Source organism: Desmodus rotundus, chromosome 10 (assembly GCF_022682495.2).
Source record: "Desmodus rotundus isolate HL8 chromosome 10, HLdesRot8A.1, whole genome shotgun sequence".
Taxonomy (NCBI): Eukaryota; Metazoa; Chordata; class Mammalia; order Chiroptera; family Phyllostomidae; genus Desmodus; species Desmodus rotundus.
Window position 1 is genome coordinate 22306280 of NC_071396.1, and position 14033 is coordinate 22320312.

General features: G+C 58.4%; 1 protein-coding gene across 1 annotated transcript in view; it reads right to left on the minus strand.

Annotated features, from left to right (window-relative positions):
• Positions 1-1621: 1621 nt before the first annotated feature.
• TRIM67 (tripartite motif containing 67) overlaps positions 1622-14033 on the minus strand; it is a 41407-nt gene continuing 28995 nt past the window's right edge. The window contains exons 7-10 of the mRNA XM_053912546.1: positions 12908-13046; positions 11232-11535; positions 8807-8969; positions 1622-7633 (exon numbers count right to left, since the gene is read on the minus strand). Coding sequence (XP_053768521.1) covers positions 7568-7633; positions 8807-8969; positions 11232-11535; positions 12908-13046 — 672 coding nt within the window. The 3' untranslated portion in view covers positions 1622-7567. The remainder of the gene's footprint in view (positions 7634-8806; positions 8970-11231; positions 11536-12907; positions 13047-14033) is intronic.

Here is a 14033-nt window from a genome sequence, read left to right on the forward strand (position 1 = left end):
GCTGAGCACCGGGAGGCAAAGGCATCCCCTCGCCTGGCCTGCCACCAGCCCTCGAGGGTCAGATGGCTGAGCCTGTGGCCAGACGGAACGAGAGCCCAGACTGGTCAATTCTGGAGCACGTGGCAAGTCCCAAGTATAAGTTACCTGGTTATGGTTTCACCTTTTAGTTCCCGAGTGAATGTTGAAAAGGGCAGTATTGCGGCCACAGGGTGCTCCGGAAGCACTCGGAGGTTTAGGAGCTGCCTGCTCTCCAAGGACTGGTAATGAAGCTTTCAGCCGTATTTTATCTCCCCTTGGATACTCGCCTCCAGCAAGGGTAGCAGCAGAGAGAAGTGCCAATGAGAGAGTCACCCAAGGAAGAGGGTTACGACTAAGGTTCTGGCAACAGCCACAGCGGGGGAGATGGCTTCAGAGCCCCAGGAAGTGCTTCCCCATTATCTTCGTCCCGCCATTCCCCTTGGCAGGGGTTTCTCCTCAGCTGTGGACACACCTGCCTGGGCCAGTCCTCACCACACCTGACACCACGCCTGCCTTCACGAGACAGAACCACACATGTCCCGCTGAGCCCAGGGATCAGCCTGGGCATGAACTGCCTCGCTGGGGTGATTGACCTTGACCATGGAGAGGAGGTAGGGCTGCTGTCCCGGGTGGGCAGGGAGGAACCTGCGCCCAGCGCCCACTCAGGCACCTCTTGCTGCTCCCCTTGCCCTGTTCTGATGGTAAGTGGACCATGGCAGCAGCCCTGGGCTGAGAAGGGCCCGGGAGTTGAGGCTCAGAGCCCCCAGGGTGAGCAGGGGCACTAGGGGAGGGCCAGGGGTCTGAGTGAAGGGGAGGGGAGGCAGCCCCATGCCAGCTAAGGCAGAAAGAGTGCGGTTTGTCCTGTCCCCCTAGGCTCCTCTCTAAGCGTTCCTCCCTAAGCATTCCCCCTCTAAGTTCCCTCCACCGATGTTCTGGAAGAGCTGCTCCCTGAACCCCAGGGAGGCACTGATCCATGGCGTAGGGCGGGACTGTGGTGGACCCTGTGATGTCCCCTCAGACGCCCTCTCAGCAATGAGGGCTTCCTCCCTTGGCTGCTGACAGTGCCTAGACCATGGCTGGTGGCTGTTAGCTCTCTAGGGACTGCGTGGGCCCGTGCTGGGGTGGCCCCATCAGTGAACGGGCAGAGCCAGGGCACCGGAGCCCCATCCTCACAGCCCAGCTGGGGCAGCGCCACAGCCTGGAGGCCTTGGCCTGGCTGCCTCGCTGCGCAGCACCGCCCCCGCCCTCTCCCTCTCCCTCTCCCTCTGCCCGCCCAGTCCCGCTGCCGCCTCTGTGTCGGCTCCCAGAGCACCTGCCAACAGCCTCCCACCCTCTAACCCCAGGACCTGCCACTGTCCCCACCCACTGAACAGTGACGTGCAGGGCACAGAAGGCGAGGCCAGTCTCGGGCTGCTGGGGTCCAGCGAGGCAGCGGAGCCTGAGGGTGGCGATCTAGGGAAAGCAACAGGGACGGCCTCTGGGTCAGACACGCGGGCTTTGAGGGCAGGGACCGGTCGGTAGGCTCCGGTGCTCCGGGTCAGCGAGGGTGTTGGCCCCGACCTGTTGCCACTTACATCTGTGGTCACTTGTATTCACAAGTTACCTCAACCATATGTTCACTGTTCCCAATTTATAGCCTTGTCCCCTCTTGCAAAAATGAATTCCAAGAACTCCTGCTGTTTGAGGGGATACTTGATGGTTTTGAGTCACATGTAATCCCCCCTAGGCTTCCCGGCAGGGACCGTACAACCACATCGACCCTGGCGCCTGACACCAGGCCCTCTGGGCCAGAGACAGGGTAGCTGTCCCTTGCGCAGCCTCTGCTCCGTCCAGCGGCAGCCATAGCTGTTTGGGAAGGGGCCCACCCGCTGCCCACCAGCCATCACAGACCACGCCTTGTCTTGTAGTTGTTGGCAGTGTCAAAAGAATTTATTTCAAATCTGCTCAAGACTGAGGTGAAACTCAGGTTTTCCAAAAGCCGATACACAAAGTCCAACCAACCCCCAGAGACCAGAAAACACAGTGTTTGCAATCCAAAAAATACAAAGGCTTGTGGATACCAATACAAAAATTAGAAAAGCACTCCCCCCTGCCCCCTCCGTGCTTCCAGTGGGACATGAACACCAAAGGGACCAAGGGCTGCCACCAAACACCAGCAACTAGTGACAAAGTAGATGCAGTGGGGGAGGAGGGGAGGGAGAAAAGGGTAAAGAAAGGCAGGAAAATGGAAGGTCTGTGGACAGCCAAAACAAGGACACAAAGCGTTTCGTTACTTTTTAAATTCCTTTGCCAACGTCAAACAAACATCTCTCATGCTTAATACAACGGATCAGTGCGAAAGCAGCAATTCTGCATCATGCATTTAACGTTTTCTGCTCTGCTCGCCCTGCTCTTGCTCCCGGTGCTGAGGACGCCCTGTGCCCGGCAGTGGGGGGCAGGGAAGGCCTTCCCAGGCAGGACTCGGGAGCAGCACAGGGGTCCTGCCGGCACGCTGCTAGCTGTCTCTGCTGCAAACCCAAAGCTCGTTTTGGACTCTCGGAGCCTTCCTGAGCCTCTGGCCTGGTAGGCGGTACCCACCTTGCTGGTCCAGGAGCCCCTGGGTCCTCCCCAGGACCAGTGCCCTCAATGAGCAGCGCCCTTTGGGAGAACACCAGCCAGCGCCTGCCCCACAGGTCTCACCTCCCAAGGCCTGACTGAAGTCAAGGTCTCTCATGGAGAAAACTGGGAACTCACCTTTGTAGGCAGTGCAAGGGAAGCCCCAGGGCTGGCAGGGCACAGCCCCTCCACCTTGGAGCCCCCATCCCCCGGCCCTCTGCAGCTGCGGCTCGGGCGCATCTCCATTCTCTGAGACCCTGGCTCCAAGTGCTCCCTCTGCCTAGACCTTTGGCAACAAAGGGGTCACATTACGAGTGCAGGAGCCCTTAAATACCAGAATGAATGGTGACCGAGGAGTCAGATCAGGGGGTGTTCATCTCTGTATTTGAAGGGAACTTCTGCACGCAGATGCCCCGGGGACGGAGAACGAGGGTGCGGACTTGTGGCCTGCTGACCGCATCTGGTGCAGCGTGCTCAGGCCACATGGGAGTGGGGACGTTTGGGATGTTGCTTTCTGTCGTCACAGGACTGTGTGAAATGTCAGCTTCGCCCCGCAAGGCCAGGCAACTGCATAATAAATGCAGTCATAAGAGGCTTGGATGGAAGACACTGTGGTCAGAGAATACTCCGGAAAGTCACCAATGGACTTGATACATTGAATGTGAGCCACGAGCCGGGACTCAGTAGATGACAGAATATACTTGTTTTTAAAGTGTTACTCTATAATCCTCACAATACATCAGAGGAGGTAGGTTAGTAGGACTAGTCCCATTTTCAGGTGGGGGTACCGAGGCACAGAAATATTTAGGAGATTCACCCCCACCCGTACCTGGCCCAGTATCCAAGCCAGGTTAGAAGATGAGTTTCTGAGGGTTGAACTTGGCATCTGATCAGTATATCCTGCCCCCAACCTACTCCTGTCTACTTTACAGCCAGGAATGTGACTGGAAACAGCCACGGGCTGAGTTTCCTTTCAGAGGGGTCCCGAGACGTCCCGGGCTCAGCGCAGACCTCGAGCATCTTCTAAGGATATCTGGGCACGTTTCTAAGCAGTTAAAGGACACCAACCCATTAAGTTTCTGTTGATTTCAGTCAACAAGTGGCCAAGGGCAGCAAAGGAGTTTCATTTCTAGGAATGGGGGTGGGAGCTGGGGGCATCTTTGGCGAACTCGAAGTACATCAGACAGGTTGGCTCCTGTTCGCCGCCGACGCCACCTTCCCTACCTGTCCCTAGCGGGCCGAACACCGAAGACCTTCAGAGAAGCCTGGTCTTGGGGACAGAGACGAGAGCCCGCAGCCCTGTCATACAGGTTTCCCATGTCACACTGAGGGGACACCCCCCCAATCCCGCTCTGCCTGTTGACACATGACAAACCACACCCAGTGGTCCTCAACCAGGGGTGTCCCCCAGGGGACACTGGCCATGTCTGTAGACACTTCTAGTTGTCACAACTAACCTGGGGGTTGCTACTGGCACCTAGAAGGTGGAGGCCAGAGATGCTGCTGACACCCTCCAATGCATGGAGCAGCCCCCACAGGGGAGCATTACCCAGGACGCGCCCCAGATGTCACTGGTGCTGAGGCTGAGAAACGGCAGCGCCCTCCATAGGCCTTGCAACAGTGCCGTTCAGCATTCACACGTTGGGTCCCCAAGGATCTGACCTGCCCTGTCTCGAAGCCAGCAGGCAGCCACAGGACCGCAGCAGCTTCACCTATGAGTCGCCTGTCACCCGTGCTGAAACACACCTTTGCAAGGGACCAGGCCTTACACCTGCCATTAGGATTAAGGCTCAACTGCAAATAGCCCTGGGAAAAGTTCACACAGGTCCTTCAGTTTGCTGCCTTGCTGAGTGGGCAGCCGAGGGCAGGGGCACCAAGAGCAAGGATGGACAGGCCTGTGCCCTCGGCGAACCCCACTGAGGTGGCCCAGGCTCGCTCTGGGCGCCTGAGGGTGCCGTCGCAACTACAGACTACACACACACGGCTGCAGATCCAGCCTCGAACTATGTACAGTTTATATAGGTCAGTTCCTCTGTGGGCCAGGATTTCTGATGTCCACTCTCGCTGGGATCATTAACTGGTTAGAAGGGGAAAGGCAGGGCTGAGTAATGTCCTTATGTTGCTGTGCATTGGGAGCTAGGAGGTTATGCAGTGAGATGCTATTGGAAACTTTGGAAAAAGATTAATCGCAAAAGGAAAGGTGTAGGCTTTGGCTGAACTTGCTGACCGGCGAAGAACAGAGGGCAGAGGAACTACTGAACAGAGGCGTTATTTACAAGGCAGGGGAACCGTTTTCAAGTTACTTTCAATCCCCTTCTCACTGGAACTGCTTTGTAGATGGACTCCAAGTTATTCCTCAGCCAGCCCAACAAAAGTATCATCTTGATACAATTTTCATGTACAAAAATGTCACCACGTTGTGAAGGAACAGGGAATGCCATGGCCGATGAGATGCCCATGCCGTGTGGCTTCCACTTGGACTCCCAGAGCCTCCTGGGAGGGTGATGGAAGGCCACTAGGAGCCGCTGAGCTCCTGCTCCGTGTCACCGATCCCTTGAAAGCTCAAGTATGTGGCATGGACCTGCCTTTTAGGTCCATTGTCCCTGAAAGGCGTTTTTGTGCTGAAGACGGGAGAGGTGGCTGCAGGGATGGCTTGGCGCCGTCCCTGGTATCAGCCGTATTGCTTCTGTGTTCCTGCAGGGGTCAGAAAAGGTAGCGTCGCACCACTCTGGCACCCACAGGACCTCCCGCCCCGCTGCCTGCGGGGGGTGGGGGAGTGGCAGGGTGTTTTGGCAGCTTCTCTATGAATTTCAGGTAATTTTCTTCCTGGAGAGGCCACCTGAAATTGTGGGAATGCCCCTTCTCCTTTCCACATATTCCTGGGACTGAGGTGCTGGCTCTCCTAGGGTGACGCCAAGCCCAGGCGAGCAGCTCCTCTCCAAATTCACAGAGCCAGGGCCACCAGGTGAACCCAGTTTCGATGATTCTTGGAGGTCTCCAACCTCTCATCTGGATTCCACTGTGAAAAGCCACCTCCACCAGGCAGCTCTCCCTGCCTTCCCAGGTGCACTCTTATTCTTGGCAGACTGGCCTCGTCTTTTTCCAGAAGACGTTTCCCAAAGCTGACACGTCCGAACCAGCTGCCCATGGCTTCGCTGGCCCCAGGAAGCCATAGCTCTTCTGTGTCTTCCAATCTTCAGGAATCTTCTCCACCCTCCAAGCTGACTCCACCCAGAGCTACGGCCAAGGAGTGAAACTGAGGAACGTGGGAGCAGAGAAGAGAGGCAGCCGCACAGATGAGGACCAGTGGCAGCCCAGGGTGGCCCTAGTTGCCAGGACCTTGGCGGGTGAGGCTTAAATACAGCACCAGACAGCTCCTGGAGCCACCAGGCAGTTGGCCCAGCCAGCCACACCTGCGGACATAGCTGGACAGGGCATCCTTGAGGTCCAGGAGTGGGGGCTCGAGGTAGGATCGTCGGATCTGCTGAACAGAGGGTGGGACCTGCCCAGCTTGGGCCGGGTCACTCAGAAAGCAAGTGCGGTGTCTCAACAAGCAGCTAGAGCCAAGTGGACACAGCAGGGGCCGGTTTACGGGCTAAGTTTTATAAAAATCCAATCCAGCAAACAGAAGTGACTCCTCAACCTCAAAAATAAAATGCTCAATAAAATATATCCTTGTAAAAAGGAGAGAGGTTTACTACCAGATGGAGGTGGAGGTGGCAGGCGGCAAGGACAAGGAGGAGAGGCAGGAGGGGCAAGGGGCTCTGAGGCAGGACCGGCCCCTGGAATGAGCTCTTGTGCTGAGAGATGGATGTGACTAGATGTGGGTCTTAGGGGAGAAGGGTTGTGTTCTCAGCAAGGAGGGGCGGGCTCAGCCAGAGCCCCACCCCGGCCACGCAGCCTCCGGGCACCCGGGCTGGGCAGCTGGGAGACAAGGAACGTGATATTGCTGTCTACTTCCTGCCTTTCAGAGGCCCTGCCTGCCCGTCACGGGAGGACCACTCTGCCAGGAGGGCCACCTCTTGCTCGGGAGGCGCTCGTGATGACGGACAGACGGGTCTCTGGGCCTGCTCTCAGAGGCTCCCCAGGTCTCCCCTGCTACACACCGAGAGTCTGAGTGTGGCACAGCTCGGGAGAGCAGCTCAGACGGGTTTGCAGTGGCCTCTTGGGGAGCCGGATCCAGGTGGAGACGTGTCACGTAGTCACTGAAATTCAAATTTCAGTGTTTTCTTCTGTGTTTAAGAACTGGGAACTGAGTGAATTAATTTTAGTAGACTATTGTGTGTGTGTGTGTGTGTGTATGTGTGTGAGAGAGAGAGAGAGAGAGAGAGAGAGAGAGAGAGAGAGAGAGAGAGATTGATGAATGAAGGACCTAAGGAAACGAGAGAGGCAAAGGCCAATTGAATGATTAGTGCCCCTTTTTATCCACCCTGGGTTGGGGCTGCAAGTGGCGGAACATACTGAAGTGCCCAGGACCAGAAAGCTAAAGAACTTTTCCCAGCAAAGATGAGAACGCTGGGACTCTGAAGGAGTGACACCCAGCAAAGGCCGGACCCTCGGGACATGGGGTTCCAGAGGGTCTCCTGCCGCCTGCTCTCAGCATGGGGTGCCCTCCACTAGACACCCGCCCTGCACCCTCAAAAGACCAGCTCTGAAAACAGATGGCAGGAAACAAACCCCGAATACTTTCTCTCTCCCTTGAGAAAGGTCCTTCTTTGTGAGTATTTGAAACGTCTGGGCAGGACCGAGGGGAACACACGCCCATGTTCTCCACTGATGGTGGCCTCCACAGACCCGGCCTGCAGACCCGTCCTCTGTCCCCCAAAGAAAACATGTCTCAGTGGCTTCTGGGTCGCATGGTGGCGCCGTCCTCTGCCTGTGTGGTGGTTGAATTCAGATTTCGCGAGGGATGTCGGGCTTCTCCCCGAGGCCCGTGCAGGGCTGGAGCTGGAGGCTAGTTGCCCGACAGCTTTGGCCGCCCGAGGTTTGTTGGCACTTCCAGTCCTGTGTGCAGGGTGACCTGGAAACGAGGGCAGGCTGGGTAAGGGTGGAGAGGCCGCCACCTGAGCCCCAAGCAGCCAGACAGCGCAGCAGCCACGAGTTACGTGTGGCTTACTGGGGTCCCCACAGGCTGCAGCTGCTCTGTGCTGTGGGTCCACTGTTGATGCCGCCACTCAAACCACTGTTGTAAGGTCCACGAGTCCCCCCCAGGAGCTGGTCTGCACCCCCCATCATGAGAACCCCCCGGCTGCTGCCTGGGCCCCACTCTGCCCTCGTGGCCAGGCTGGCACTTGGACACAGCAGGTGTGCTGGCCGTGGTTGCTCCTGCTTTCTCCCTGTGGCCCTCTTTCCTTCCCTGCATCCATGCCGTCAACCCTGTGGAATACCAGTCCATCCTTCAGGCTGCCCCAAAGCCCTCTTGCAAGTTTGTAGATGTACAAAACAATCAGGAAGTGGTTGGCGTAGACCATCAATATCCAGGGCCACGGGTGCCACAGGGAGGCCGCCACCCCACCTGCCCTGCTCCCTGGGGGACGAAGACTCTGCTGGAGACACGGATGGCACCCCTGCACTTCTCTCCCTCCCTGGGGAGCTCCCAAGTCATCAGCAACTTCTAGGCCCTGCCCAGTCCTGAGCTCTGAAGGACAAACTTCCTGCCTGTCTCATTTGGGGGCCAGAGAGGGGCAGAGGGGCTGAGAGGGAACAGGACGGGACTAACAGCGCCTTAGGATTCGTCTGTCCCCCACTCTGCTCTCAGGGCAAAGCCAAGGGGCAGCTCCATGATGACTCCCTCCCTCCCCCCGCCACCCCGAATGCCCCAGTATGTGCCTGGCCATCAGGGTCCACACTGGGCAAGGGAATGGCCTGGCTGTCCTCTGATTGCTTCCCCAGAAAACAGAATTGCTTCATCTTCCCTGCTCCGTGCTCCTGCCCCAACCCTCCCCGGCTTGTCCCCAAGCTGCCGCCTTAGCACCTCTGCCCATTTCAAAGGAACAGGGAGAATTTATCATGTCAGAGAGGACAGTCTCCAGGGAACGCCCAAGCTGGGCCACTAGAGTAAGCCCTCTACCTGGGCAGGCGCTGTGGTGGGCTTTTCCATGGCCCTCTCTGCCCAAGTGCCCCACAGGAGCCCCTGGAGCAGCAGGGGAAGCAGACAGGCTCTGGCCCCGTGGGTGGGGGGTGGGGGAGGTACCTGCACGTTGCGGTTGAGGCTGAGGGCCGGCATGAAGACCCCGTCCACGTGGCTGAAGGCCGTGGGGCCCTGCTGCTGCCCGTTGATGAAGAAGGTCAGTGTGTGCTTATTCAGGTCCAGCAGCACACCCACAGTGGCCCCCTTGCACACGCCACCTTCCGTCCTAGGGGAGAGAGGCCCCAGGGCGAGCCATCACCACTCCCAGCCTGGGACACAGGTGGGGGCTCAGGAAAACTGCCGGAAGGATGCCAGGAACGCCCTCACCTAAAACACACAGCCCCTCGGTGGTGCAGGGAGCTGCTCTCCTGGGCTTGTGATCCTTCAAGCGAAGCACACCCACCTGTTAAAGGGCTGCACGGGAAGACCTTCCCCTCAGGAAAGGCTCCTCACCCTAAAGGAACCAGGGTGTGCAGCCCCTTCTTTCCCGACTGTGTCTGAGGCCTGGACACTAGGGAGTTAGGGTCCCGATGAGTGGGCCCCTCGTGGAAATGCGGGTAGGGAGCTTGGGTGGGAAAGGCTCCTTATCCTGCCAGGGGAAAGAACCCACTTGGCTCCTTTTTGGTGGTAGACGGTGCCATTGCGGAGGTGACGGCAGGGGCAGACCCTCAGGCCCAGGGGATTTTGAAGGGCCCCACCTGCTTCAGTGCCTCCCCCTGGAAGTATCCGGGCCTCTGGTGAGGAAGTGCATAGCATGAGGCAGGTGCTGAAGGTGGACTTGGGTCCCCCCTCTGAGTCACACCCCACAGGTGATCAGCAGCCCTGGGGGTAAACTGGAAGCTCTTGACAAATGTCAGTGATCCTATTGTACATTTTGTGGTGGTGGAAATTCACACCCACTGAGCAGAAAGAGCCTGGAATCAGGGGAGCGGCCCTTTCCGGGCGCCTTGGCCCACCTGCCTCCTCCCTGCTGGGCTGTCTGAACCCTGACCGAGGCCGAGCTGCCTGTGTAGAAAGCCATCTGTGTCCTTTGCGGGTGGGTGGGGAATGAGCGATCGGCTGGCGGCTGAAGGCGGGGCAGAGAGCAGGGAAGTTCGTGAGGGTCCGCATGTGGGAAAGGGCAGAACAGGGCCGCTGGTGCTATTCCAACACCGACGACCAGGGGGCGGTAGCGACCAGCCTGAGGTGCAGGAGCTTGATTCCCACTGGAGCGCAGCATCCGACCAAGGTCAGCTCCTGCGCCCCGCCCCCCTGCGGCCCCTCCTTGCGGCCATGTTCTGCTCTAGTCGCGCTCCTCTGGAACTATTCTATCAACACAGCACCTCCTCCCCATCCCCACGCCGTTCCTAGAACCCGGCCAGGATCCCGAGCTGACTGCTGTGGCACCACTAATTAGCTCAGTGACTTGGGCTCCGGTTAAGCTTTAAGCCCAGGTCTCATCATCTGTAAAATGGAGATAACACTTGCACTTTTGTGAGGAATTAACGAGATCCTGTAAACTGGGGCTTCCTGCAGCGTCTGCCTCCTAGTCGGCGCTGCAGCGATGCGGGCCTGGATTCCTGCCTGCTGTGGTCTAGGAACAGGGGCCGGTCAGCCGGGGCCCAGCTAGCCCTGGCCCAGGGGCGGGAGGTGGGTGCTGAGGCCAGAGCTGCCCTCCCCCAGGCCTCTGCCAGTGAAAGGCGGGTAGAAGGGGCCTGGTCGGCTTCCAGCCCCTCCGCCCCAGACCACGACACGTATGCAGGAGCAGCAGGTGGGCTCAGAACACAGAGAACCTCCAGGGCCCACTTTGCCCAGAGCGGGGTCCGCTGAGGCTGCCCCTCAAGGCTCCTGCCTTCTCCTGGTTGTGAAGACGACCTTCGGCAGCCCCGGACGGAGACCAAAGCAAGGAGGCCTCCAGGTGGCTGCGACTCTCCCTTTCGGGGTCCTTGGCACATGCTGGCTTCGAGGATTCCCGCCCCCGCCCCCGCCCCCGCCCCACCTCCTATGCACAGAGCCCCCGGGAGGCGGGGGAAAGCAGAAGGAGGACCCGGAGCTCTGATGGGAGGTGTGGACCCACGGCCTTCCCAGTCGAGGCGCCCACAGTCCCTGGGGGCGCCTGGCATCGGGGCATCTTCCCGGGGCAGCCCCTGACAAAGTCGTTATCAGGGAGCACCCCGACAGTGCAGGGATCGGCCCGGGCTGCCAGTGTGTGGAGGAAAGGGGAGCAGAAGCAGAGAGAGAACCACAGCCGAGGGTCCCGCGGATGCTGGGCGCGCATGCGCCGTGCTGCGTAACCGGTTTGCCCTTTACACTCATTGGGGCTGCAGTCACTTCTACCTGGTCAGAGTCGAAGCCACTTGGAAATTGGACACCAGTGTGGCTGAAAACACCTCCCACATTCCTGATGCCTGAACTTGGGAATGGCAGGAGGTACACGGGTCCTACAGGCCCCGCATTCCCAAACTCCTGCGAGTGAGGAGGGCAGGGCAAGGGGCCCGCGCACGCGCACCTGTTGGTGTGGGAGTTGCAGTGCATGAACCAGCTGCGGTTGTTGTCCACGTACATGGCCCAGGCCTTGTCGTCCTTGCCCAGCATCATGTCCTTGACCACGCTGGCCCTGGCCACCCCGAAGGCGGGGTCCGGGTGGTTGTCATACCGGTCCACATGCAGCTCCCAGTAATGCACACCCTTGGAGAAGGCGGCCGTGCCCAGCACCACCCGGTCGTCATAGCTGCTGCAGGTGGCTGTCTGGTTGTCATTGGATAAAATGATGTCCCGGTGCCCAGAGTTGGGGTCAAAGGTGAACCAGGCCACTGGAAAGGGAGGAGGCAAAGGAGCAGGTCAGGGGATGGAATCTGCTAGCAGTCTCCAAGCTGGGCTCAGAGACACAGGCGTGCTCACATCTATCAGGAAGTTGACACCCAGTATCACACGTGTTAGTACACACGCACACGCACACACGCACTCCCTGATCTGTATTCATCCACTATACAACTTGTCAAGAAACCCAGACGTTCGGGCCTGGAAGCCCCACATCTACATGCACTTCAGAGAGCCTTGGTTTCTGCCGCCTCTCTGTGTGCTTCGCACGCTGTCAGGAGCTAAAGAGAAAGGAGACACTCGTGCCCCACCTCGTCGTGGGTGGGAGACTTGAGACACGAGAGGGCAAGTGATCTAACCAAAGTCACAGGGCTCCATTCTTCCAGTTCCTGGCCCTTTGGGTGGCACCCCCTCCTGCTCCCCAACCCCCTCTGGTCGTGGGAAATGAGGCCCTTCCTCCAAAGTCACAGCCACGCTGCACAGGGCAGGGCTGCCCGTCTTCAGGCCAGGAGCCCCCAGGGGCAGAAAGCTGAGTGAGCCTTGCGGGATATAAGACGTCTCTGCAGGCTGCACCACTTTCAGAGAAGCATCCCGGCTGTGCCCCTGATAAGAGCATCTGCGCTTGTCCTCCCTCCTCCAGGGCCGGAGACCATCTAGGCCTGGCCATGTTTTCCTGGGCAATCCGAGGTGTGCTGGGATAAATGAGGACAATGCCAGTGGCTTGGCACCATCCGGGAACATCTGTGGCCTGGGCAGGATGGCCTCGTGTAGCCAGACAGACTGTCTTTGGCTCGTGTGCCTTATTCACACCGTGGCTCCCGCTGAGCGCTCAGCCATCACCGTGGGTGTGGTCGCCTTGTCTGAAACCCAGAAGTCCACGGCGAGCGAGCTGTGGAAGCCACAGATCTGGGCCCCTGCACTGGGTGTTTGGGGTGACAGGTTCCTGCTGCGAGGCAGGCTCGACCCGGGAGCTGGCACGCCTCCCTGGTGGCAGCGTGGCCGTCTCCTCCTTGGGATTGTCCCTCAGAAGTGGGACTTCAGTCTCCCTGAGCCTCTCAAATGCTAGTGCCCTTTGCCAGGCCCAGCAAATGGGGTGAAGGAATGTCTCTGTCCTTTGTGGCTTGTGAGGAGGGAGGAGGGGGCAAGGGGCAGATGAGCAGAGCAGGGATGGGGTGGGGGGCAGATGTACATGCCTCACGGCCACCTCATTCCCTCTGTCACTGCTCCGTCCTCAGCAGCTGACAGTTGTTCCTGGTCCCTGGGATGAAAGGCGGGTTCCTCCCTCGGAAGCTCACCCACAGTGCCTGCGTCTGTCCCTCACCTCATCCTCCCCACCCCCTACAAAAGAGAGACCCCAGTTCTCACCGTCGGACGTCTGCAGGAGGACAGTTTTACTGTAAGGCCCGACGCCGGAGGAGTTGAAGGCCTTGACCCTGGCGTTGTAGGTGCTGTTGAAATGGAGGCCGTCAATGGTGCACAGGGTCTCCTTGCCGACATACACCTCCTAAAGGAGAGCCAGGACTGCTTGTTAGGAAAACCTGTCTTAGTGACGTGTCGGCATCAAGCGTATCAGAGTTATGGAATAAGGAAAACGGGGTAAGTAGTCACAGGAGCACAGCCGTGTTCACGTCAGGCACCGACCCTCACCAGTGGCTGCCCAGCCCCTCAGCCCGTGAGGTGTGACAGGGTCCTAGGGAGGCCGGGAGGGACCACAGGTCTGCAGTCAGCAGGACGCAGCCAATGTCCGGCAGTGGCCGAGCCAGCCCTTTGACGCCAACGCTTCCAGGGCGATGAAGGTGCAGAAGTGCCCCTTCCTTCTCGCATGCGGCACTAGAAGGTTGCTGGTTTCCAGCGGGAATTGAAGTTAGAAAAAGGAGCTAAGCATCTACATGAACAAAAGGACCACTGTTTTAGAAACAAGGACCATCGCACACGGTGGGGAAAGGCAGACAAAGGAAGGGTGTGACCAAGCGCAGGTAGGTGCGAATCGACTTGGGCTGGAAACATTTCTGGGGAGAGAATGCTCTAGGCCTTCCCACCTTCCCCCACCCCTGAGTTGGCACCTTCCACTCCTTGTTCCCCCTTCCCCACCTTCCAGTGGCTTTTTTTCTTGGCTTCCCAGGGGAGTGAGATGGTTCTGCATCGGACCCCAAAGATTTTTTTTTCTAGGGATTTACCTTGTTCCCCATTCACTTCACATTTACCCCTGTCCTATTAATGTCCCTCCCGCCCCCGTACACCTCTCCTGTCTCCACACTCTGCTTAAAATGTCCTTCCTATCTGGTTGTTTGGGGGGCTTACTCTTCATTGGTTTTTCCAAGTTATTAATGATCAGAGCGTCCCGGGGACAGAAAGCAGGAGCTCTACATGACCCCGAGTTTGTGCTTCCTGGTGTTCATGTCAATGAACCAACTTGACCAAACCTGAATTTCACTGTGTCGAATCTCCAGGGAAGTTCTATTAGGGGCCTGGGTTGGGGCGGGGGGCTGCC